Source organism: Podarcis erhardii (assembly GCF_964252035.2).
Source record: "Podarcis erhardii genome assembly, chromosome: 11".
In the NCBI taxonomy this organism is placed as follows: domain Eukaryota; kingdom Metazoa; phylum Chordata; class Lepidosauria; order Squamata; family Lacertidae; genus Podarcis; species Podarcis erhardii.
In genome coordinates, this window is record NC_138501.1 from 8,820,260 (window position 1) to 8,847,550 (window position 27,291).

The 27,291-nt window shown below is 43.8% G+C and overlaps 2 protein-coding genes across 2 annotated transcripts in view; both read right to left on the bottom strand.

Annotated features, from left to right (window-relative positions):
• The window catches only part of SLC35D2 (solute carrier family 35 member D2), a 26,209-nt gene extending 12,711 nt beyond the window's left edge, over nucleotides 1-13,498 (bottom strand). The window contains exons 1-5 of the mRNA XM_081881074.1: nucleotides 13,277-13,498; nucleotides 10,127-10,160; nucleotides 7,680-7,766; nucleotides 5,537-5,604; nucleotides 888-959 (exon numbers count right to left, since the gene is read on the bottom strand). Of these exons, the coding sequence (XP_081737200.1) occupies nucleotides 888-959; nucleotides 5,537-5,604; nucleotides 7,680-7,766; nucleotides 10,127-10,160; nucleotides 13,277-13,422 (407 nt within the window). The 5' untranslated portion in view covers nucleotides 13,423-13,498. The remainder of the gene's footprint in view (nucleotides 1-887; nucleotides 960-5,536; nucleotides 5,605-7,679; nucleotides 7,767-10,126; nucleotides 10,161-13,276) is intronic.
• A 4,031-nt stretch (nucleotides 13,499-17,529) lies between these two features.
• Nucleotides 17,530-26,632, bottom strand: ZNF367 (zinc finger protein 367). The gene is made up of 5 exons (XM_081881075.1): nucleotides 26,194-26,632; nucleotides 23,169-23,319; nucleotides 21,208-21,327; nucleotides 20,295-20,433; nucleotides 17,530-19,937 (listed from the first exon to the last, which is right to left on the bottom strand). The coding sequence occupies exons 1-5, from the start codon at nucleotides 26,545-26,547 to the stop codon at nucleotides 19,700-19,702; spliced, it is 1,002 nt and encodes a 333-aa protein (XP_081737201.1). The 5' UTR covers nucleotides 26,548-26,632; the 3' UTR covers nucleotides 17,530-19,699.
• Nucleotides 26,633-27,291: the final 659 nt, after the last annotated feature.

Sequence of the window (27,291 nt, forward strand, 5' to 3'; positions counted from 1 at the left end):
GCTCCACAGAAAAGAGAAATCCTTCTCCTTTCATGTGTGAGTGAAATAAATTCAATTTGGGACATTAATAGGAGAAAACCCCTTTATGACCCAATCATTAAGGAGCCTGACTCAAAGGCATTGCAATCTTTACTGTATTGTGTGACACAGCCTGGCTGAGATGGTGTGACGTTATCATGTTCACAAATATTCCAAATGCTCTGAAACCAAGGAATCTTTGTGATCCAAATTCTGTGAGGTGGAGAACAGTTGTCAGTTTCGTTGGGATCATCTCTCCCAGGCCCTAGGAACAGGAAAAGCACGATACGCAGGCTACTGACGGGAAAGGAAAGATGAAGGAAGGGTGTCATGTTGGCAACGAACTGAGAACAGGAACCTGAAGAAGGTTCGAGAAGATGGAATACAAGGAGGTCAAGGTAAGTAAAGGAAATGAAACGAAGAAAGCCGTGTGCTAAAAAAATCTGGAAAACAATAAGTGATTGGGGCATGGATAAATCAGGAGCCAATGAGAAGGAGAAGATAAGGGAAGTCTGGGAGAACAAGGTTATGAGGTCCAGATGCGTACCATACCTTTGAGAGTTTTGTAGAAGATGTGGCTTCTGCTGTCATTCTACTGTGGGGCCAAGAAACCAGCGGGGTATTGTGGGGTGGAGGGCTGAACTTCACATACTGAGTCAAACTAACAAGCCAATTCTTTTGCTGCAAGTTTCTAGTGCTCGTAGATTAACTGGTGTCTGTTTTGTACCCGGTGCACAGTGTTCCGAGAAGCCCGAATATTATCGTCAAAATTCAATTAGCCAACAGGAACTACTCATCCATGCATTCTGGCCAGATAGCCTATCTGATAGATGGCAGTGGTATTTAAAAAATGGGAGGCAAATACTCACCCAAGAACAATCACTTCCAGCAGTAATGTGAGAGGAATGGTAAACTTCCTAAGGACTGTAAACATTGGCAAACTGGATTGTTTAAAATAGAAAGAGAGGAAAAAAATATCCATGTCATGTCAGTTTCAAGGTTTTTTATTACAATTAATGCTTCTTTGTCTCTGCTAATGATATCATCCTGCATTAAGAAATGTGCCTGAACAAATTCTCAGCCTCTGTCGTGGCCAAATGTCAGTCTGACACCACAGGCTGAATACATAACAGAATAGCTGGAAGTGACAATTCAAAAAATTAAGCAAAACTTGGAACTCTGCACAGCGCAATATTCAATGAAGAAAAAGTCATAGTATCAACCGATGAGGGCTTTAAGATCAGCTGGGGAGGCTCATAACATACAGCAGAATAATTCTTAGTGGCTGTACCCCACTTACGGAATTCCCTCCCAGTACAGATCTCCAATTGTCCCTCACTTTCTATGGATGTCAGGTGCCGAGTTAAAGTGAATTTATTTATTTTCATTGGCTTTTGGAGCACCAGGAGGATGGCTTTGTTGCAATGTTTTATTGTGCCACCGCCTGCTTTGGACTGCGGCAATTGTATTTCATGCCAACTAATTCATTTTAATATTGTGCTGTTTACTTCATCCATTGTTAGCCACTATGGGCTCTGCTCAGAGAAAGAGCAAATTATAAGCAAGAAATAAGAAGCAATGAGTCAATTAAGGTTTTGTGTAAACCATTTAAGAAGATGTTTTTTTTAAAAAAAAATATTCATTTATGCTTCTTGTTAAATAAATAAATGACATAATGTCTCCCACCAAACACTAGCTGTAGGCCAAGGTGTCAGGGCAGTCACTGCCAAAGGTATTGGGGCTGAATCAGCCTTGGTTGCCCTAATGGATGGTTTTTATTGAGAGAGGGTGTGCCACTCATGTCTTTCAGCCACTTTTGAGACCACTGACTATGGTAACCTCCTGGGCTGAGTGCTCAGGATGGGTGCTGGAGACACTGTATTTCAGTGATTTCATTCCTCCTTGCACTGAACAGTCCGGAGACCAGCAGATTCCACAAGGCGCCATTTTGTCCCTGAGGACAAACATCAACATTGGGTAGGGTCTCCCCGAACCCAACTCCAGAAGTGGCAGAAAAAAACACACACTCTATTTTCTCACACAAAAAGCTGAGAATAAGTCCCAGATACCTGCACCTCCCCTCCTCAGAAGGAGGATGGGGAATCCCCAGCGTAGAATCATATTACATCACCAACCAAGTACACCACATAATCCGGCATATTCTAGAAGACAAGGCGAAACAATGGGTCCATTTGGAGAGAGACGCCATCGAAAACATCCCCCACAACAGCATACCCATTTCTCCAAAACAACCTAAAGAAAATCCCCACAACTCTGAACAGGTTCACACAGGGAAAAGTAGGCAACTATCCCCATCCCCCTGGCCTATCACCCACTATTCCAACCCGCAGCACAAAACTTCTCGATAAAAACCTGGAAAGCCAAAGGCTTACACTGTCTAAAAGACTTCTACAAATACAACAACCCCATACCAAGGCAGCATTGGATATGGTCATTAGGAGTTTTGGAGCATGATGGCATCAGTACACCGGTGACACCTAAGCATTATTTCTCATCTGATTCAGGAGTGGCTGCCCAAGCCCTGGGCCAGTGCCCAAATGTTGTTGTGAGCAGGCTGAGCTCCAATAAGTGGAGTCAGAACCCTGGAAAGATGGAGGCTCTGTGGGCGGTAGCTCCTATAAACACAGTTCAGGCGGCTGACAGCATGGGACATCTCTGCTAAAGCATGTGCACCAGTCACCCACGTGTAATGATGGGGGCTAGTCTCAATTTTTAACGTGCTTTATTTCTGGAGATCATGGAGCTAGCATGAATCAAATGTAAAACACTAGCTTTTATCTGAAACATGGCCAGGAAGGTACAGCAAACATCATGATCGTTAATGCTTACGGAAAACATCAGCACACTAAACTTGAAGTCACCAGAAAGTTAATAATCACCCTCCTGTACGTAGGAACCAGGCTTCACACACACAATAAAATCCTCCTTCAAGGGTAAAATTATGATTTGGGAAGCATACGGTCTATCTGAGATTAAGGTTGTGTCCCTTCTGCTTCAAATAAATCTCAGCAAACAGGAATATACAATGGTTCAAATGACTAACGTATTGTGATATTCGCTCAGCCAGGAAGTCCCCTCCTCTCTCCACAGATCACAGTAGAACCCAGTGCTTTCTTCCTGGGGGTAGGCATACCCCTAAATGCAGTCATACCTCATGTTACGTTTGCTTCAGGTTGAGCGTTTTCAGGTTGCGTCCCGCGGTGACCCGGAAGTACCGGAAAGGATTACTTCCGGGTTTTGCTGCTCGTGCATGCGCAGATGCTCAAAATGATGTCACGCGCATGCGCAGAAGCGGCGAATTGCGACCCGCAGGCGCGGGTTGCATTCTGCTCATGTTGTGAACAGGCCTCTGGAACAGATCCTGTTCGCAACCAGAGGTACCACTGTATTTTGTGAATCTAAGTTTGGCCTCATTGAGGGGCAGTATTTCAATATGAGTAGGAAAATGAGAGTACAGTGGTACTTCGGGTTAAGTACTTAATTAGTTCAGGAGGTCCGTTCTTAACCTGAAACTGTTCTTAACCTGAAGCACCACTTTAGCTAATGGGGCCTCCTGCTGCCGCTGTGCAATTTCTGTTCTCATCCTGAAGCAAAGTTCTTAACCCAAGGTACTATTTCTGGGTTAGCAGAGTCTGTAACCTGAAGCATATGTAACCTGAAGTGTATGTAACCCAAGGTACCACTGTACCCCTAAACATTTTTTTTAGAAAAATAGCACTGGTGGAACCTAAACAATAATTAAACCCCAAGTTTTCAATGGTCAGGTAGCTCACAGCTCCAACAGGATCCCTGTAGCTGATTATCTAGGTTCTCTTACTGGAGGTCATATTTTGGTCTCTTACTCCCCCTTCCCTCCCTCCCTCGGCTTCCTCCCTCTTTGCTCTATGATCTCAAGAATTATCCCTGCACTTCACTAGACCACAAATCAGAGAATGGGTGTGAGATTCTGCTGCCTTGCTGGCATAGGATACGGAAGGGGAGAGCTCAACTCACATGGAAAGCATAGATCTCTATAGACTTGCACTCAGTTTGCTTCAAGACCAAGTACAGTACAGCCTCCCCTTTTTCTTTTAGCATGGGCCTGTGGCACATCGATACACCCACTCTCCAGGCTGAGGTAACTAAGGACTCTCTTTGCACTTTACAATTAAGCTGTGTGTGTGTGTGTGTTGTGCGATTTGCTGCCTGGGTGTTTGCTACCTAGCACCCTGAAGGAGCATCTATGTGCTCAGTCTCTTTTATTTTCATGCAATAAACCTATCTTCCTCTACATCCTGGTGCATAAACTTCTTTACTGGGTATAAGGTTCAAGGGAGGGGCACAATGACTCCAAATAAAAGATTCAGTTCCTCTCAGAGCTGTACTTTCGGTAGGGTTCCTCTTTTTCCAGGACCCACCCTCTTTTTCAGGGGTAAAATTTGAAACAAATTGCATTTATTTGCTTTGAACGGCCGTCATAGCGTCCTCTTCATTTTTGCTCTTCAAAATATGGCAACCCTAACTTCACATAGATGGTGGACATACACCTGGTTACACATATGCCACAAGGCCAGGTTCTAGGCTCTTGTATTGATAAACAAAGCCTTTATACCCCATCTCAGTCACTGAGTTCATCAGGAAGAGCTCTGCTAGTTCCCCATGTTTCAGAAGCCCAACGGGCTTCAACTAGAAGACAGGTCTTTAATGTTGCTACTCGCATGCAGAGAATACTCTCCCTGCCCTCTCTCTGCAGGCCTCCTTGCTGTTAACTTTCAGACGTCTCTTGAAGATTTTTCAATGCTTTTCACAGAATCATACAGCTGGAAGGAATCTTTCGAACCCTTGACCCTGAGATTAAGACTCTCATGCTCAACCGACTGCACTATACTGATAGGCATATTCAGTGGTTTAGATTTTTTATTTTTTTTGGCCAGTCCTTCTTCTTATTTTTATTGCTTTATATAGCTTATGTTTTACAGTGGTACCTCGGGTTACATACGCTTCAGGTTACAGACTCTGCTAACCCAGAAATAGTGCTTCAGGTTAAGAACTTTGCTTCAGGATGAGAACAGGAATTGGGCTCCGGTGGCGCGGCAGCAGCAGGAGGCCCCGTTTGCTAAAATGGTGCTTCAGGTTAAGAAGAGTTTCAGATTAAGTACAGACCTCCGAAACGAATTATGTACTTAACCCGAGGTACCACTGTATAGACATTTGTATATATTGTTGAACAGCACCTTGATATTTTGAGTGGAAGGTACATAAATATTTTTTTAAAATAAATAAATAAATAATAAATAAAATGAAATAAATCAACGGAAAGTATGTACTAATCCTTTCTAACTGCCTCACGCAGCACATAAGAGCAATTTTGCCCAGTGTGTGTTGTCCAAAACAATCTGTGGACGTGGCAATATGGCTCTCATTCAATCAATATGTAGCTACAACACGGCTTTCATAGTCACTTACAGGGGCTAAATAAAAACCAAACTGCCCGGCAACAACCCAACTTATGCTGTACCTTAACTTGCTTGTACTTGATAATCCACTTATGTGATTCCCGACGTAAATCAGAGGAAGTGGAAACAGCTGCAACAAAATGAGGGTACCATTTAGAATGAAACCAGTTTTTTCTCGAAACTGTGGAAGAAATCTATTCAAGTTAGTTCATACACTCCAGCACAGAGAGAAAAAAAGTAAATACACCAAGCGGCAAACTTTGTAAATGATTGCCACTTTTGAACTTTGGCAATGTTTTATACAACATTCCAGGCCCTGCTTTTTTCAATAAAAGAAGTTTGATCTCACAAAAATTAAGATTACCAGGAACCATGAAAATAAAATAAAGTAAAAAAATCAACACGTCGTGTTTACACCAACCACAATTTTGACCCTGCTAAGCCTAACAAAGGGATGCGGGTGGTGCTGTGGTCTAAACTACAGAGCCTAGGGCTTGCTGATCAGAAGGTCAGTGGTTCGAATCCCCGCAATGGGGTGAGCTCCCGTTGCTCAGTCCCTGCTCCTGACAACCTAGCAATTCGAAAGCATGTCAAAGTGCAAGTAGTAGATAAATAGGTACCACTCTGGCAGGAAGGTAAACGGCGTTTCCGTGCACTGCTCTGGTTTGCCAGAAGCAGCTCGGCCAATAAAGCGAGATGAGAGCCGCAACCCCAGAGTCGGTCATGACTAGACCTAATGGTCAGGGGTCCCTTTACCTTTACCTTTAAGCCTAACAAAGGGACGTGGGTGGTGCTGTGGTCTAAACTACAGAGCCTACGGCTTGCCGATCAGAAGGTCGGCGGTTCGAATCCCCGTGACGGGGTGAGCTCCCATTGTTTGGTCCCAGCTCCTGCCCACCTAGCAGTTCAAACGCACGTCAAATTGCAAGTAGATAAATAGGTACTGCTCTGGCGGGAAGGTAAACGGCATTTCTGTGCGCTGCTTTGGTTTGCCAGAAGCGGCTTACTCATGCTGGCCACATGACCCGGAAGGTGTCTGCGGGCAAACGCTGGCTCCCTCGGCCTGTAGAGCGAGATGAACGCCGCAACCCCAGAGTTGTCTGCAACTGGACCTAACAGTCAGGGGTCCCTTTACCTTTAAGCCTAACATGAGGGCAGCAGAAGGCAACCATTTCACATTATAAAGCAGGGGTGGACTCCAAATCCTTTCATCCCACATTGACTAGGGTTGATGGGAGTTGGAGTCAAACACCCTCTGGAAGGCCAAAGGTTCCACACCCCTGCTGTAAAGACGCAATAAACACGGGCCAAGTTGAAAGATTAAAAATCTCACGGAGCACTTTGTGTTGAATGGTGCTCATTTCCGGGTGACTGTAGAGAATTGCAGCCTATGTTTGTTCTAACGTTTCCAGCCCAACATCTGGGCTGAAAAAATATGGATCTACACAACACACAGTTCGCCAGGTAGGGACCAATTCAGAGGCAGCATTGAGCACAAAGTCCACTCTTTAACTGAATGAATAGGAGCGCAAGAGAGAAGCTGGCTGTTATCCTCTGCTCTTGCACGCGAGTGCTGCTGTTTTGGCTATATAAGAACTGGTACAGGGAGAAGCAAGGATGCTATTCATATACAGTCGTACTTTGGAAGTCAAATAGAATCCATCCCAGAAGTCTATTCGACTTAAAAGAATTAAAATATAATAAGATTTATTATTTATACCCCAGCCATCTGGCTGGGTTTCCCCAGCCACTCTGGGCGGCTCCCAACAGAATATTAAAAGCGCAATAAAACGCCAAACTTAAAAAACTTCCCTAAGCAGCCCTGTGGAACACCCTCCCATCAGATGTCAAGGCAATAAACAACTATTTTACTTTTAAAAGACAACTGTTTAGGGAAGTTTTTAATGTCTGATGCTGTATTGTTTTTATTATTCAGTTGGAGGCCGCCCAGAGTGGCTGGTGAAACCCAGCCAGATGGGCGGGGTATGAATAATAAACTATTATTATTATTATTATTATTATTATGCCTGCAGTAAACCATGGTTTAGCATTACATACTTTGTTGGAGAGAAAAACTCAGTACTCCCTATGGCGGCTAGACAAGCATGGGGCAAAAAAGCTCTAAAGCACTGATTATATTATGCAACATATAATATAGCATCAGATTAGGATTTTCGCTTTCTAAAATTATGCACTTTCTCTTACCTTCATAGGGATACTCTTATCAAAATCGGGGAAGTGAATGATTCTATTCAGTTTTGACACATATAAGATCAGAATAGTGGTTACCATCTAAAAAACAAAATAATAACAGTCAGGTACACAACAGCAAAATACTATTTCAAATATACGGGGGGGGGGGTGAATCACAAAACACTTTGTTAGTCTGCAGAAAAGCTGCATTGCTTCACAGCAAAAGTGGGTTCTCCTTTCAGTGACTCTAACAGGCATTCCATGTTTGCAGACTTCATCAACAGAGGCAGATCCTAACCTTGGATAGGCAGCAACCATTTTAGGCGTGTCCGATATGTGTGTGACCGCGCACATTTGCACTGCGCCAAACCCGGAAGTGACCGCAAAATGTCACAAAAACATTGCTAAAAGGGGCAGAATGGGGCAGAGCTGGAAGGGGGAGGAACGGAGGGAAAGGATTTGTTGATAATAAATCAAAATTTGAAATAGAATATTGAATAACAAGTATAAAACTTTGTCCAAAATGTATAAATTGCTGCTTGAATCACATCTGAAAGATGAAGAGGTAAAGTCAGTTATGATACATTGGGCCAAAGATTGTGGGTATAACATACAGTTAAAAGACTGGGGGAAACTATGGAAAGAAGGATTAAAATTTACTGCTTGCAATACTTTGAAAGAAAATGTGATGAAAATGATGTATAGGTGGTATATTACCCCTGTGAAATTAGCTAAAAATGTATAAAAACAAGTAATAAATGTTGGAAATGTAAAGAAAAGGAAGGAAATTTCTATCACATGTGGTGGGAATGTAAAAAAGTGAAAAACTTATGGGAAATGATATATAATGAGATGAAAAAGATGTTGAAATATTCATTTATTAAGAAACAAGAAGCATTTTTACTTGGCATTGTAGGAGATGATATTAATAGACAAGATGTTAAATTGTTTTTATATGCAATGACAGCAGCAAGAATATTATTGGCACAAAAATGGAAGCAAGAAGAATTACCGACAAAAGAAGAATGGCAGCTGAAATTGATGGACTATGCAGAATTTGATAACTAACAGGAAGGATTCAAAACCTGCGGGACCAGAAATTCTTAGAAGACTGGAGTAAATATACGAACTATTTGAAAAGTAACTGTAATGAACAGACTATGCTAGTAGGACAGCAAGAAGTTTTGTAAGGAGGACTATTTGAAATATTGCAAGAAAGACTATGAGAAGAATTATTAGTTAATAATAATTAAGAGTAATAGAGAAATTAAGAAATGCAGAATAAGTGATAAAGAATGAAAAATCATCAGAGGTGTTGATGGAAGTCTAAAACATTATATAAGATAAGAAGTTATGTTATATGATTGTTGGAAATGATATGTTAAAAAACCCACTAAAAATGTATTTTTTTAAAAAAGGAAGGGGGAGGAATGAGGCAGAGTGACCTTAAGTGGGCCCACACATGGGGGTCCAGAACATAACCACCGTGCAAATTGGTCACAGTCTGCACTGCACATCCAGAACGGCAGTGCCACTGGGAAGCTTTGAATGTCCCCTCTGCCACATTACTGTCACATTTCACATGTTGATAAGGTGCATGTCTGTAGCACGAAACCTTCAAGAGTAGAGAACGCCCCTGCGACAGACATGCACCTTCTCAACACACGAAATGTGACATGTGACTCAAGATCCTGATCAGGTGATGAAGCCAGAGATGGTGGTGCAATATAGGGGAAGCTACAGGGGCCCTGTCTGGGCTCTCCCATCTCACATGATGGGACATAGGAAGCTATCATGTCCTGAGTGAGACCATTGGTCAACGTAGCTCAGTATTGACACTGACTAGCATTATGGTGCTGGAGGAGACTCTTGAGAGTCCCATGGACTGCAAGAAGATCAAACCTCTCCATTCTGAAGGAAATCAGCCCTGAGTGCTCACTGGAAGGACAGATCCTGAAGCTGAGGCTCCAAGACTTTGGCCACCTCATGAGAAGAGAAGACTCCCTGGAAAAGACCCCGATGTTGGGAAAGATGGAGGGCGCAAGGAGAAGGGGATGGCAGAGGACAAGATGGTTGGACAGTGTTCTCGAAGCTACCAGCATGAGTTTGACCAAACTGTGGGAGGCAGTGGAAGACAGGAGTGCCTGGCGTGCTCTGGTCCATGGGGTCACGAAGAGTCGGACACGACTAAACGACTAAACAACAAGAACAAAGCAGTTCCACTCCAGCTATACCTGGAGATGCCAGGGTCTGAACATGAGATCTCTTGTGTGCAAGGTTCTACCACTGAGCTTCAGCCCTTTCCCACCCAAAGTTACAGAATTGTGTGAATAGGCCTCAAACCTTAATTGGAGGTCATGCAACACTGATATCCCAAGCCACTGACATCAACAAAACCCACATTTTGGAACTAGCCTTAAGCTACCTGTCATTTAGAACCTTTTAATCTTTGAACATACCTGTCCTACTCCAAGGAACACTGGAGATGGGAATCTAGAAAGAAAAGAAAACTATATCAGATGCAATTTAAAAACAAAACAAGATTTAGACAACGCTTTTTTATTTCAGAAAGAAACAAAGCTCTTGAAGATGTTGATAAAACGAAAGAAAATATAACAGCTCTTCAAGTTAGGTTCTGCTATTGCTTGATGGAAAATAAAATTGGCTTATCCCCTTTCAAAGAAGGTTAATGCAAATTAAGGGGGGGGGCAGTTAGCTTTTCAATACAATATTTTCATGACAATTGAAAGACAAGACAAGCAAAAGTCGCCAGTACAGATTATTTGGCAATTTTTCTGTGCAATTCTCATCAACAGCATATGAACCTATTTCTCTAATCTGGCAGGACTTTATATTTATATGAAAAAGCTGCCTGATTCTGCCTGATTTATATGAAAAAGCTGCCTGATTTATATGAAAAATTCTGAAGTTACAGACTAAAACTTCCATTGTTTTCACAAGCTGCTTGGAATCGTACTTTTGTGATCGCATTGAACACTGCCTGCTACAGAGATGTGGTATAATAATAATAATAATAATAATAATAATAATAATAATAATAATTTATTATTTATACCCCGCCCATCTGGCTGAGTTTCCCCAGCCACTCTGGGCGGCTCCCAATCAAGTGTTAAAAACAGTACAGCATTAAATATTAAAAACTTCCCTAAACAGGGCTGCCTTCAGATGTCTTTTAAAGATAAGATAGCTGCTTATTTCCTTCACATCTAAAGGGAGGGCGTTCCACAGTGTGGGCGCCACTACTGAGAAGGCCCTCTGTCTGGTTCCCTGTAACCTCACTTCTCACAATGAGGCAACAGCCAGAAGGCCCTCGGTGCTGGATCTCAGTGTCCTAGAACTTTATAGTTCCCAGCAAGCCTTGGGGAGAAACCACAACTGTAAAACTATTTATCATTACTTAGAAATAATTTTTAAAAAATGTTACATGGTGGGATGCAAAGATGCCCTTCTACAAGCAGAAAGTCTCTTCCATTCTCAAAAGGCTATTTCTGACTCGAGGGAAGTGTTTTGCACATGGAAGGTGACCCCAAAGCCAGGAGTTATTTTGCTTGTACAGGCTCAAGACTGTGATCCAGTGGAGTTTACATGTTACAGAAGGAGTAGGGAATCTTTCATCCTCCAGATGATGTTGAACTGCAACTCCCATCTTCCCTGACCATTGACCATGCTTGCTGGAGCTGATGGGAGTTTAATCATGAATCTGACGATCTTTCACGTCCAGCTCCCATATCCTCTCCCAGCAGCCACCACAGGACTTTCTGAGGACCATCTGGCCCTATGGGGAAAGCTGCCCCCCATCTAGCTCTTGCTGTTCTGTGTGAGATGGACTCTTTCCCCCTGTCAACTGCAACCACAGGCCTATTCAACAACCATCTTGTCCTATGGGAAGTTCTAGTTTTCAAAGAGCCCCCTCTCCACACAGCTCAAGATGGAAGATCTATGGTTGAGTGGCTCCTACGTCCAGGAGATAGGCCTGTTGCTGGTTCTAGATGGGGCTGCACTCTCTTTGTAGGAGAGCTCCACATTCTGGGGGTGCTACTTGATCTATCTTTTGTCGCCTCGGGTGCAGGTGCCCCCTGAGGCTAGGAATGCCCATTATCAGTTCCGGATGATGCAACAGCTGCAGCTGTTCCTGGACCAAGGCCATAGTGGTCCAAACACTGCTGGTTAAAGATCTCCGCTGGCAGTCAATATGCTCTCAGGCCAAATTTAAGAGGTACCTATTCACATATAAAGCCCAGCCCATTTGAAGGACCATCTTTATCCATACATTAGGGTTGCCATGTTTCAAAAAGTAAAAACCAGGACATCCCAAACTTGCTGAGACCCACCCCCCAAAAAGTGGTTTTCCTATTGACTTGTCTAAGATCAAGGACAAAGTGCCACCTTTCAGAAATTCTCCTTGGATGTCAATTCCATCTTTGAAATCCCAGTAAAGTTTGGGAAAATCAGAATGTATGGCAGCCCTAATACATGTCTGCCTGTCCTTTGTGATCTGCTGGAGAAGCACTGCTAGCTGTTCTGTGTGATATCTGAGTTTGACAGCTAAAAGAAATGGAGTTTATAATGTAGTACAGCCTGTATTGAGGAATTCACATATGAGGTGTCTTCTGTGCTTAGTTTTAGATACCATCTTAAAACATCTTTATTTGCACAAGCTTACCTTGCCATGTGGCCTGCGGACACTGCTTTGAGAAGCTTTTTTTTTGCATTTGATTTAAGGCTTTAGAAATGTATGGATAAACAAAGTAAAAAAGAGAAATTCCTGAAGAATGCATTCTTGAACAATGAAAGCTGTTAGTTTTGACTGTATGCGTATGATTCATGAAACACATTCCTGCATTTCCACTCTCCCAAGCTGGCTAACCACCAGAAAAAGCAACAGCTGAGGAAGAACTTTGGACTGAGAAGCTCTGGAGCTCAGTTCAACCTTTGCCACCAGAGCAAAAGTTGTCCAAATTTTGAACGATATTTATTGAATTCTATATCTCACTTTTTCCTCTAAGGAGGGACACACTGTTCTCTGCTGCCTCATTAATCCCTACAATAACCCTGTGTGGCTGAGAGAGAGGGACTGGCCCAAGGCCACCCCAGAGCTTCATGGCCCAGCAGGGATTTGAACCCTGGTCTCTTCCAGCGCCTAGCCCAACACTCTAACCACTACACCACACTGTCTCCCCAAAGAGTCCTGAACAGGAAACCTGATGTTCTCACACTGAGCTTCCCAGTCACCAAACACTTTGCAAAATGCAAGTGTGAGTTCCAGAAGAGATGGGGGGTGGCATTATTTGCAGAGGGGGTGAAAGAGAAGCACCGATGGAAGGAGGTTTGTGGCCCAGCCAGGAAACTACGAGACCAATGGGGTGGGTGGGTTGCCGTCGAGTTAGCAGGATCGGTGCCCAGAGGCGGCGGGGACGGACGCTGCAAGGAAGTCTTGGGTAGAAAAGTAGCTTTTGAATGGGGCAGAAACCGGATCTCACAACCACGATCGGGGAGGAGGAAGTTGGGGGGGGGTTGTCCCCCCACCTCCTCCGACGGTGCGCGGGATCGCCAGCCCTCCAGGTGCTCGTCCTCCTCCTCCTCCTCACCTGTAAGCCGTCAGCACCGCCTTGTTGACCAGGACGATGCAGAAAGAGCAGATCCCGTAGAAGAGGGCGGAAAGCAGCCGGAGCAGAGGGGAAGGGGCGGCGGCAGAAGCGGCCGGCTCCGGCTTTTCCTCTGGGCTGCCTTTCATCTCTTGGCGAGACCCGGGCGCCTGGCCATTCCGCGCGGCATCCCCGCCGCCGCCGCCGCCGGAGGAAGCCGAGCCAAACAGGAAGGAGATCGCAGCCAGCCAGCCAGCCAGCCCGCCCGTCTCCACCCACTCGGCGGCGGCAACGCGCCCTCTTGCGCTCCCGCGGAAACTTCTCGCCAGCGCTGAGTTTGGGGCGCCCTCTGGTGCCGCTTTCGCCTCTCCAGGCAGCGCAGAGCGGAGGCCGCTCGGGTTAGGGCGCACTGGCATTTAACGCGCCCCCCGGGACCCGGGCAAGAGTTATGGGGACTCAGTGCCGGATTTGTTGCTGTTAAAGAAATTGGAGTTCTTGTTGGAAGTACACTGAAAAGGATATGCCAAGAGCTCTGGCCAAAAGTTTCAATACAAGGAATAATTCCTACTCGAGAGTTGAAAAGAAAAACGTGTAGATTCTGCTAAGAATAACAGTTTTAAACTATTAGTAAATTGAAACACAACGTATAAGTGCGACAGTTTTAAAATATTAGTAAATTTAAACACAACGTTTAAGTGCAGAAATAATGTAGTTTCAAATATGCAGTGATATAGTATAAAGGTACATAAAATACTGTAGCACCCTGCTTGTGGTTAACGCTTAGCTGGAATGAAATATTCAACGCAGCAATAGAGAAATTAAAATAGTAATTTATTTGTCAGACAAATAAATAAGAGGCACAGTGGTACATGGTTACCAAGCTCTGGCCTGGCCTCCTGCCATTCTGGCCAGCACTTATATTCCCTTAATCCAGCCCCCTTTGCTCCTCCTGTGGCTGCCTCTGTCCAATCAGCCTGGTTGAAATTCCTATTGGCTGTTTGCTAGAACCAATCACAAAAAATACACCCACAAAAGATACACCCATTTCCTTGCCCTTATAAGGGAGACAAAGAGCTATATATATGACATATAAGTAATAATATATCTTACATGGAATCTTAATTACCAGCTCACCTCTTGCCCTTCTTGCCCTATTGCCTTCTAAAACAAATGTTTAATCTTACATTTTATGTTCAACAGATGTCAAGGATCTTGAGTTTCACATCAACATTGAAAGATTTCCTTCATTTAATGTTTCTAAACAAATGCCTGACAACTATATATCAAGACTGCTTAGATGGCGTCTTCTGTCTGGCAGGGGGGGGGGGGGCTGGTGGCTGACTTAATTTCAGGATAAATACAACTCTTACAACCATATGAAATAAGAATCTAGCATTCCTTAAATCCTTTGCATAATTACATTTAAGCCAATATATTTAGGCTAATATATTTCATACATTTATCATAGGTAGCCTCTTAAAAGAATAAAGCTTTTCAAAGTAAAAAGGAAGAAACTCAGTAAAACACAACTTTTAAAAGAAGCCTCTTCAGTTTGCACCCCTCCTTTCACAGCCAGCTAGATGCTTCTCCATTGCTCTTGGCCTTTGAACCTTAGAAAGAAGATCTGGCTCATTTTACTGGGAGGCACATTGGTATTATCTTCCCCATTCCTAATGGTGTTTTCTCAGCCTTGGGGCAGCATATGTAATTCTCCCTTTTTATGACTTTGAGAATTGTTTTTCTACTATAAATCAATGGGGCCCTCTTGTCTTAGGAGAATGGCCAAGGTTTCTTCTGCCTGGCATGAAACATTTGAAAATCCTTTTTTAAGCTCATTTTTAAATACAAGCCTTGATTGAAATATATAGAAGCTTTGATAAAAATGCAGGCTTATGGTTAGGTGCCTCAATACCAGTACACAACAATTGTTTTATACAAGTCTCAATGGCAGTCAAAAAGAGTCCATGTTATATAAAGTCAGAAGAAAGAATCAAATAGGGCCAAAAAGAAGTATCCGGAGTATGAATTAGATGTACGACTCAGTAGTGGTGACCAGGACAGGGCCCTGTTTCGGAGTAAATGCCTTCTTCAGCTCGGTTTTTTAAGGAATATAAATCTGTTGGAAGTCTGTATCATTCAATTCTTTTGTGTTTCTTTTTCAACATGCGTCTTAGATAAATGAATCCAAATTTTCTTGCGTTTCTCTGTGCGTTTCTCCAGGCAGCGCAGAGCGGAGGCCGCTCGGGTTAGGGCGCGCTGGCATTTAACGCGCCACCCGTGACCAGGGCAAGAGTTATGGGGACTCAGTGCCGGATTTGTTGTTGTTGCTTATTTGTTGGAGAAAAATCTATCAGAAATCCTCCATGTGGTCTACGGAATATTTTTCAGTAACTTCTAGGTGACAGCTTGGATATTAAGTGCTAGTGTAGCAAATGATAGGATTACAGTGGTGCCCCGCAAGACGAATGCCTCGCAAGACGAAAAACCCGCTAGACGAAAGGGTTTTCCGTTTTTCGAGGCGCTTCGCAAGACGAATTTCCCTATGGGCTTGCTTCGCAAGACGAAAACGTCTTGCGAGTTTTTGCCCTCCCCCCCCTTTTTCTAAGCTGCTTAGCCGCTAATAGCGCTAATCCGCTAATAGGGATGCTTCGCAAGACGAAAAAACTGCTAGACGAAGAGACTTGCGGAACGGAATATTTTCGTCTTGTGAGGCACCACTGTACGTTGTTATTTAGTCGTGTCCAACACTTCGTGACCCCCTGGACCAGAGCACGCCAGGCACTCCTGTCTTCCACTGCCTCCCGCAGTTTGGTCAAACTCATGCTGGTAGCTTTGAGAACACTGTCCAACCATCTCATCCTCTGTCGTCCCCTTCTCCTTGTGCCCTCCTTATGCCCTCCATCTTTATATGCAACTCTGCATATACAGGAATTCAAACTGTATGGCAGCAAGTTTGCCCTCTTCTATAAAAGCTGAAGTTTTATCAGTTTGTTGGTCTGGAGCATTCAGGCGTGTTTTAACACAATGCCAAGGAGGAAAGACGACAAGGCTCTTAGAGAAGCAAGTGCTTCTCATGAAACTGGGCTATCTCCAACCAATTTTACGCCCATCATTCTACCGTGGGAAAGAAAGGCTATTCAAAAATGGAAAACATTCAAGACAGTTCCCAATCTTCTCCGTGTGAGGGAGGAGAGCATGTTTAGGGAAGCTTTTAAGGTTTGATACATTACTGTATTTTATGGAAGCCACCCAGAGTGGCTGGGGAAGCCCAGCCAGATGGGCAGGGTATTAATAATAATAATTCGCAGCTGGCACAAGTGACTCAACATCAACACACCTGGCACTGAATTGCTAAAGAAGTTTGGATGACTATTCGAAGAGCTCAAGAATGATAACTACAAACTGATCAAATATATAGAACAATGACAAGTGGTACACTTGCTGATGATCAATTAAGCAAGGGCATTTGATTAGCAACCCCTGCCTGCTACTTAAGCCTCTTAATTCCTACGGAAGCAGTCAGGGTGTACTTTGATTTTCACACATGATTTCTCCATCTTGGCTTTATTTCTCTCAAATAAATCATGACATGATGTAGTATATGTGTTGTTGTTCATCACCTTAGGTTTTATGTACCCAATTTTAAGACCTGCTAAGGAACAAATAATTGCTTTTATGTCCTGATATGCAAAACCACAGAATTCAAAGAGCACTTTCTTTTTCCCACAGCTGTATTTGTAGCTCCTTCTCCTTACTCACACAGTTTAATAAAAATATTTTCCAGTGCTAGAATAAGCCCCTAAGAAAGCATATGAACCAAAACAGGCTTACAGTGGTACCTCAGGTTAAGTACTTAATTCGTTCCGGAAGTCTGTACTTAACCTGAAACGGTTCTTAACCTGAAGCACCACTTTAGCTAATGGGGCCTCCTGCTGCTGCTGCGCCACTGCCGCGCGATTTCTGTTTTTCATCCTGAAGCAAAGTTCTTAACCTGAAGCACTATTTCTGGGTTAGCAGAGTCTGTAACCTGAAGCGTATGTAACCCGAGGTACCACTGTATAAGTCAAGGTTTCAAATGCACACAAGGTGCTTTGCATTTCCTGTTAAATAACTTTTTAATTAGAGAGAGAACTGTACCAACCAGTTCTTCAACATACAAGAGTCAGAGACACAGAACTATTGTGCATGCACCAGAACTTCTGAATGTAGCATACATTCTAGGATACAATGCAAAGCAACAGTATCATCATAAACAGTTTTAAAACTCAGGCAACTTTTTATTCAAAGCTTATTAGAATTACAGCATTTTAATTCATGCCAAAAGTACAGCTTAATCATATGAAGCAGAGAATTCTTGAACCACCATTTCAAAATGCCAATCTTTTTCACAAATCTAACTTATTCTAGAGTTTTTCCAAAGATGTATTTTATACATAATTGGTAAAGCAGCTAAACTAGCCTAGAGCTAGTCAGTATGCAGGGTTTTCTTTAAAAAAATAATTAAATGCATATTTTCAATATGCATTCTGTGTAAATATAGATTGAAAAAAGGGGAATGTGTTTGTGTGTACCAACAATGAATTAGCTCTTGCTCGCAATACCAGATGTTGCAGTCCTAAGTTTACCTTTAAGTTATCAGTTGGATTCCATGAAGTGCAAAATGTCTTTCCCCTTTTGGGGAAAGCATCAAAGTTGGCATTTGAGGGTCCTTAGCCTTTTTTCCCCAAGGACTTCATGTGAATTGTTATGAACTCGAAAAATTCCAGGTTGAAGTGCTTTGCTTTAAAGAATCAAGAGGTGGCAAACAAACATAAGAAATTAACAAGCCAAAAAGTGACAGTGTAATTTTAATCCATCTACTGCACTACCTTCCCCCTTTCTAGCTGTTTGCCAGCATTAATACATAATTCTTAAGGAAATACAAAAATGACTTTGACACTAGATAAGTATAACCCTGGAAATGTATCTTTATCTTGCCAATGACAAGACATCTGTAATTAAACTTTATATTGGGAAATAACATTCTTTGCTCATTTGTTGTGGTCAGAAGGAATGAAGTCCAACAAATGCTAATAGGTGGTTGTTAGGTCAAGTATCACATAGTTTATATTTTTATGCCAACAGCCTTAATTTTTTTTCTAAAAACAGGAGCATAAAATTCTCTTAGTCTATTATGCACCTCTACTCAATTTGATCACAAATCGCTATAAAAGGCACATGCCTGGCATATGATAACTTAAAATATTAAGGCTATACCTTTTTTCCCCGTTGAGTGCTCAAGAGCACTAAGTGCTATCCCTATATCTTAATTTGGGGGGAAAGGGGAAAAAATACTAATCCATATATCTCACACTTGCAACTACTTCCAGAAGCCTAATTTACTAATTGTATAGCAAATATTTTTATCAATAACTGTACTAGCTAGTGAACACAAAACTTGGTATGTAACGTTTCAAATGGAAGCAATAAGGTGGCGTTATGCAAGAAATATCTATCTGCAATAAAATCTTCTGAAGCAGTATTAGTGTTTGCTGTCTTTTACTAAAACCAATGCTACCCTGTAAATATCCCCATTACCAAAAACAAATCCCATTGCTCTAGGGTCTAAATCTGAAAGAAATCCTCAATTGATGGAATGTTACCATGATGCCTAGAATTTGCAAGATGTATCACTCAGTTATAGGTGAGTCCAACAATGTGCAAATGCTCCCAATATTTTGTTGGGAACAAGAAGTGCTACTCAACCAAGAGACTGCCAAGACCTCAGCCTACTAAAAGGAAAGTCAGTCTCCATGTCAGTAGTCACAGTGAAGATTCTGAACGACATACTACCCAGTTATTCTATGCTGTTACAAGGTTACAACAGCTATTTCTAGCACTCTTGCGAGCAATGCTAGGTAAAATATTGATGCTTGAAAAACCATGGTTGCATCACTGTTTACATCCAATTTTTTTAAAAGAAGTTTCAACTATTTTCTTTGAACATACGTACCATTATTCTAATCTAGTGAGTTCAGAAAGTGCTTCCTGTGAAAACTTTATCAAAGAATGACAGGAATTCTGACTTTACACACTTTTACATAGAGGCAAGCCCCACTGATTGCAGTGACTTACTTCCACATAATTGTGATCAAGAGCAAAGCCCTAACTTTGCAAATCTAGCTTTCCATAACATGAGCATTCCCCACTCTGCATTATACAGTCTCCTATTTACAAAATACTTTAAAAAGCTTTACATCTGACTTTCTCATACAAAAAAAAAAAGTGCAATTCTCTTACCCCATTTTCTGGGGCAACAACATTCTTCATAAATTCTACAGAATAGCAGCCTATAGAAGCAAATAAGGTGCTTAGCTTATGCCCAGGAGCTAACTGGTTTTAAGTACCAAATGCAGGTACTTTTTATCAGCAGGTCCAGTTTGTCTATTACTGTCGTAATGGTGCCCCAGCCAGGTTGGCAAGCTCAATTAGTGCCAGTGCTCCATGCAAGCGTTCGCGCTGTTCTTGGAGGCGGCTACAGGAAACTGAATGGGCAATATTTTTTTCCTCCTCCTCCTCATCTTCAGACTGAAGATATTCCATGGGATCCTGCTGCTCCTGGTCAGGCTTATGAGTAGTTTTGCTTTTCAACGTAGGAGTGCGCTGTTCTCTCATCTCCCAGTACCTGTCAGTAAAGATGAATGTTAGCATTAGAAATAGCAACTGAAAACACTGTAGCCTGATAGTCCCTTGGATTTCATTTAATTAAGCTAAGGAAAGGATTGGTTCATTCAAAGCAAAGACGACTGTGAAGTAAGAAGGAATAAGAAGCCTTTAAAAAACAAGACTTGCCGAGTGTGGTTTGAAATGCCATACTTACAATACATCCAACCTGACGTGACAAAATGTTCTCAATTCTCAAGGCTTTTAAACTTATTTCATTTACGAATTGCTTTTAAACATTGCAAAGTATTTTAATAATAATAATAATAATAATAATTTAAAAAAAAACCAGCTTTGCATTTTATATGAAATAACTTACTTTGCCAGCCATTCAGCAACAGCTTTGTTCTCTGCAGTTTGCTTTTTATTCAGTCTGTCTGTTGGTTCTTCTCTCCTCAGCTTTGCATATGGATGTTTGGGACAATGACGGTTTGCATGCGTGAATCTGCTTACGCATCCTTATTAAAAAGACAAGACAGACATACCAATAATTTAAACAAAGACATTCTACTTTCTTCCCATGTTTAAAACACAAACACTGCTTGGCCCAGAAAATATAACATTAAAAACATACACCAAGTGGAGTTTTTCTGTAGTTAGTGTTACAAAGTAGACACCAGCGCTTGGCAACCAAAATTCTGGCTTACGTGTTCCAATCAGTGTATAAAACTCTCAGGTTCTGGGCCCCTTTAGTTTCCAAATTTCTCTTGCATTCCCTCTCCACTTATTCCAAAGATGTATTGCCCTATGGCCACACATGCTGACTGGCCATGAAATGGCTTTCCCCCCTTCAAGCTACATAATCCCCATAGGTCCTTCCTTCTAAGGAAGCAAGAGGCCTACACAAAATACTCCCCTCCTCCGTATTCAAGCACACAGCTTCAGCTTTCACCATTTTCAGCGATCCCAAACCCCCCACGCCCAGTCCTAGTGCCTCACTACATGATGCATTATTTAAAAAATGCTTTCTTTTCACACATTCCAGGCAAAGTAAAGCACTCAGTATCAGCAGTTTTATCTGAGAAATTAAATATTAGCTGAATACCCTCCCATAGATTTCAATGGATTTTTAAAGCACTTTATTTTACTGTTAATACTGTTCTTTTTTCAAGCTAGTAGTACGCATAATTTTCCTTCCCTCTCATATAATACATATTAGAAGCAGGACATCTTATTCCCAACTGTATTCACAGCAGTTTATTTGAACAAAGGTTAATTCTGTCTTGGCTCACCATTTTCTGCGCACACAAAAGGTTTTTCCCCTGTATGGAGACGTTGGTGCGTTTTAAGTTGACCACTCTGAACAAAAGCTTTCCCACACTCTGGGTAGTCACACAAATAAGGCCTTTCACCTGGGGGAAAAACAATCATGGGGTTGAAAAGGGTATTTGTAGAAATAAAAGCACTGAAAAGTGTATTATTTTTGTTAGTATTGTAAAGCTGTCAAATTTTAAAACGTTTTTAGTTGCTTTGAAATACAATTAAGGGACAACAGCAAAGATGTACATAAAATTCAGAATGGACCAAGTTCTGGTGCTCTAGCTGGCATGCTACTTGACTACACACCTTTAATTAATCTCTCTGATATACAGTCTCTGCTTCCAAGTTACTGCAAAAGGTACATTCCATCACGGGCGTAGGCAGGATTTTTGTTGGGGCGGGGGCAGAACCTCAGTTTGCTATTTTTATTGCTAGGGGCATGGGCATATTTTTATCCCCTGGGCTGGCTATGCCCATGAATCCTGTATTTCCTCATTCAAACAATTTAACAGAATGGGCATTATTCAAAGTTAAGATTCTTTGAAGTCCCATTGGTTTAAAGTTCTCCCATTGAAATGACAATCCTATAGCTCATGGGCAGGCAAACTAAGGTCTGGGGGCCAGATCTAGCCCAATCGCCTTCTAAATCCGGCCCACGGACAATCAGCGTGTTTTTACATGAGTAGAAGGTCCCCTTTTATTTAACATGCATCTCTGGGTTATTAACCCCCCAAAAATATAGTCCAGCCCCCCACAAGGTCTGAGGGACAGTGGACCAGCCCCCTGCAGAAAAACTTTGCTGACCCCTGCTATAGCCCTTTGGAGGGTGCCAGAGATGACACAGCAGGGAGTTCTGCTGTTGGATTTCCCTTCTGCATCAACCCCGAAATCTGAAGTGTGTTAGTCCAACATATGTCAGAACTTTGATGCTGTAGGCCCGATATGGGGCTTGTTGGGGGGATGCCAGGGGAGAAATGAGAAACTGCAGAATGCAAAATCATTCCTCCTTCACTTCTGCTCTGCTGGGTTGAACCTAGCAAGCCATTGTATTGGGCACCTGAACTGCCTTAGGTTCACTCCCAAATCTTAGCTGGCTAGTGGCCATAATTCCAAAGCAAGTGTCAAAAGCTTCAGAGTGTCTTGTCGTCACCTTCTGCCTGGATAAACTTGAAGAAGCAGAATCCTTGTGAACAACTTAGGAGTTTAAGGAAAGAGAAAAAAACAGAAGATTCAAACCAACCACCTACTTCCCACCTCAAAATGACAGGTAATCATCTTGTGTTTATTCACTTGCAAGCAAGACCCAGGCGTAGTATAAATGTAACTGAAAGACTATCACAGTATTTCATACTGTGTTGAAGCTACAGTGTTTATTAAGAGACAGGTTTACAGAAGAGCAACAAGGAAATATGGAACACATGCAGTTCAGGGGAATTATTTGAGCCTCCCCACAAATTAAATGCATCTCTCTCACATAAAGTTATAAGCAAGGAAGAAACTAAAGAAGCCTCTATTACATGATTAAATGTGTGAAATACCTGCTCTCATTTCTTTAAGTGTCAGCGATCATGGAGCTGGAAAGGGACCACAAGGGTTATCTAGTCCAAACCCTCGCAGTACAGGAATATTTTGCCCATTGTGGGGCTCAAACCCACAACCCTGAGATTAAGAGTCTCATCCCCTACCAACTGAGCTATCCCAGTTGGCACGCTTGGAATGAATACTTCCAAGACTATTCACCTGGATTTCAGATTGTAGCTGCAATGCGATTGTTGTACTATTACAAACAGACGGTATCATGTTATGAAATTCCACCCTATCACAAATTCCAATTAGTTCATAACAAACACCTTAGCCTATTTTTCTTCAAGATCCATGCTTTGACAGAATATCCAATGCTGGATTTTTCCCCTTCTTGACTTGTTCCACTTACCAGTGTGAGTTCTTTTGTGGGCCTGTAAAGACTTTTCTCGTGGGAATACTCTGTTGCAAACACTACAGCGAATCCTGCTTGAAGAGTGCTCTCCCTCGCTTATTAGATCTCGGACGGTGTCTGCTCTTGGTCGACCTCTTCTAGTCCCATCCTGGTAAAAGAACAGGCCGTTACCAAATGCTTCCCCAGAACTACTATATAAAAAGTGGTGGGGCATTAGACCTCAGCTCATAGGCCAGTGGAGCTGTTGCAGGCATTTCCTGGAACAAATCTACGGTATTCATCAGTCAGAACCTGCTAGAGCCCAAAACACTGGCATTTTTGTCAGCACCTGTTTGTTGAATGTGCGATCAATACATTTAATACGTACATTATGTTTAATTATATCTTAGTGTGCTTGGTATCTTATTGGGCACTTTGCACAATGCCAGTCTGGCATCGCATTGCATACCGTTCAACATTTCTCCAATGAAAATAGAGCCATCTTATTCTATAATAATGCCGATAATTTTATTATTTATACCACGGCCATCTGACAGGGTTGGCTCAGCCACTCTGGGTGGCTTCCAACATAAATGAAAACCAAATAAAACATTAAACTTTTAAAAACTTCCCTATACAGGGCTGCTTTTAGATTTCTTCTAAAGGTTGTATTACTTATCCCCTTAGTAAAATGCTGGCCTACAACTGAAATAAACAGATTGAATTGTATCTCCTTAGTTCGGGGGTCACATATCTCCATACCCTCCAACACAGGGGCACTTGGAGGGACTGGCATTGTGAAGATGCTCGCGCCTAGGTCAGCGTGTGGCTCCCTTAATTTAACAGTGTTAAACTGCGGCAGCGTTTGCAACCACTGGCTGGGGGTATGTGTGTGCCACTTATTCAGGAAACGTGTTCTCTATCAAGCTGGTGTAGTGTAGTTTTACACATTACTTGGGAAGACAGGCGAACTAATTCCAGCGTACTGGAAGAAGCAAAGACCACCAATGTTGAAGCAATGATTCTTCAACATCAAGTTCGTTGGACTGGTCATGTTGTGCGAATGCCTGATTATTGTCTTCCAAAGCAACTACTCTATTCTGAACTTAAAAATGGAAAGCGTAATGCTGGTGGTCAACAAAAGAGGTTTAAAGTCTCAAGGCAAACCTAATAAAAATGTAGTATACACACCAACAACTGGGAAACACTGGCCTGCGAGCACTCCAGCTGGAGAACAGACTTGTCATGGGTGTCATGGGCTTTGAAGACACTCGAAACGTGCTAAGAGGAAGGCATGCTTGGCAAACCCTCACCGTGATCAACTACCGCCAGGAAACCAATGTCCCCACTGTGGAAGGAGATGTGGATCCAGAATTGGTCTCCACAATCACTTACGGACTCATTGTTAGGACTGTGTTAATGGAAGAATGCAGCAGCTAAACTGGTGACTGGGGGCGGCCGCCGAGACCACATAACACCGGCCTTGAAAGACCTACATTGGCTTCCAGTACGTTTCCGAGCACAATTCAAAGTGTTGGTGTTCACCTTTAAAGCCCTAAACGGCCTTGGCCCAGAATACCTGAAGGAGCATCTCCACCCCTATCGTTCTGCCCAGATGCTGAGGTCCAGCGCCGAGGGCCTTCTGGCAGTTCCCTCACTGCGAGAAGCAAAGCTACAGGGAACCAGGCAGAGGGCCTTCTCGGTAGTGGCGCCTGCCCTGTGGAACACCCTCCCACCAAATGTCAAAGAGAAATACAACTACCTGACTTTTAGAAGACATCTGAAGGGAAGTTTTTAATGTGTGACATTTTAATGTATTTTTGATCTTTGTTGGAAGCCGCCCAGAGTGGCTGAGGAAGCCCAGCCAGATGGGCGGGATACAAATAATATATTATTATTATTATTATTATTATTATTATTATTATTATTTATTCGGATCGCCAAAGGAGAAAGAAGTGAGCCTCAGGCTGGGACCTGGGAGGTCCGGGTTCAAACCCCAATTCAGGTGGGTTAGAAATGTAAAATGTATAAATAAACAAAACGTGTCTGCCAGATATTTAGGAAGCAGGAGATTGCCATTTATTTATGAGTTGTATCGACCGGACCTAAGGAGGCGAAGAAGAAGAATGGCAGATGAAGATGATGGATTTTTCAGAGCTAGCTGACCTAACCCGAAGAGTCCGCAACCAGAAGGAAGAGTATCAGGAAGATTGGATCAAATTTAATGATTACTTAAACATGTTAAGTTAAACTAACTGAAAACAGCTTGCAGATACTTAATTGGCTTAGGATTTTATTTATGTTAAGTGTTGAATCAATAGGTTTAATTTCATAATCTGAAGATTTAAGGATGTTAATGTTTAAGTTAAATTTTATAAGAACTGTGATTTGGAAAACCGTTAAAAGGGCATGCAATGAAATTCAACCAAGTGGGAGCGAAGAAGTCACTTAATGTTAATAAGTGTAATTTTTAATAAGGTTATGATTTAGGTTTGTTTTATGTGTTTGTTTGTTTGTTTATAATAAGGTTTGTTTTATGTGTTTGTTTATAATGTTGTGAAAATCAATTAAAAAATTGGGGGGGGGGGACATAACGAGGCGAGGTTGCTACCGTCGTTGTTGTTGTTATTGAAAGGGCGCAGAGCGCGCGCGCGCCCCCTTGAGCACCTGCAGGTGCCAAAGGGAGCTGGTCCCGCGCGCCCAGCCGCGAATTTCGAGCGTGCGCGCGCGCGCTACCACGCGGGAAAAAGCGGCGGCGGTGGCGCGCGCGCGAAACCTCTCAATACACACCCCCGCTTTTGGCGCGCGGAGGTGTCGTCAGCCAGAGCGTGAATCACTCGCGGAAGTGACTTCACTGCACACACACCCCCCCCCCTAAAAAAGAGCACCCGAGGGGGCGGGGCCGGCCGGACGTTGGCCAGAACCCTTTAAAAAAAGATCCCCTTTTCCCCTCAACCGCCGCCGCCGCGCGCGCGCCTTTCCCTGCCCCGCCCCCTCCAGGGGCTCTTAACCCCTTCGGCGCCGCACTCACTCACTCACTCACCCTCAAGTGCCCGCCGCCGCCGCCGCCCCCGCTGTCCGGGCTGCCCGCAGCCTCCTCGTCCTCTCGCTCCGAGCGCCCCGCGGCTCCACGGACGCCGCCGCCGCCGCCGCCTGCTCCACCTCCGTCGCGGAGAGGCTGCAGCGGGGGGCTGAGGGTGACGTTGTGCGCGTTCTCCCCCCAGCGCCACGGGTAGACCATGAAGTCGCTGAAGCCCGGGCTGGTGGGGATGGGCGGGGGCGGCGGCGGGGGCGGCTTGACCGGGGTGGTCTTGATGACCGAGACCAGGACGCCGCGCTTCGGGGAGTCGGCCGGGCACAGGAGGGCGGGCGCGGGGAGGCCCGGCCGCTCCGACATGCTGCGCCGGGAGTCGCCCTCTCGCACGGTGCGCGCCGCCGCCCTCGGCTCTTCTTCTTCGGGGCCCGGAGGGGACGCCTCAGGGGCGCATGGCCGGCGAGCAGGCAGAGCTTTTCCCCCTCAGGGACGCCTCTTCCCACACGCGGCTTGTCACCCAGCAGCGGCCGCAACCCTGACCGCCGCCGCCGCCGCCGCCAAGACTTTCCCGCGTTACATTTCGCGCCTGGGCGGAACCAATCACCAAGTCGGGCGCTGACGTCAGGAGAGTGGCGGGCCCCCGCGGCCAATGGCGTGCGGGGAAAGCGCACTTCAAAGGCGGGCGGCGAGGAAAAGGGAGCAGCTGGGTGGGACTTAGCCGTAGCGGAGCTCAGCCATTGGCTGGCGCTTGCCCGGCTCCGGCCAACAGAATTCGAAAATCTCCCAGGGTGGGTGGGCCGCCGGCATCCCACCAAGGCCCTGCCCCCGGCTGTCCTCATGTGAAGAATGGTGCTTGGTGCTGATTGGCTGTGGGCTGGAAAGAGGCGGGTTCTGTCGCTGGCGGTTAAATGCGCAGTAAACAGGCTTGGGGCGCGTTTGGCGCGTTATTTGGTCCCAGGCATCTGGCCAATCACAGCTGCCGACGCAGCTCTCTAGGCGCGCTAAGCAAGAGGCCACCTGAGCGCTTATCACGTGACAATCTCTCTTTAAATGTAATTAATGAATCAGAATAGGAAAATGTGCAGTTGGACGGGAACGCGCTTATGT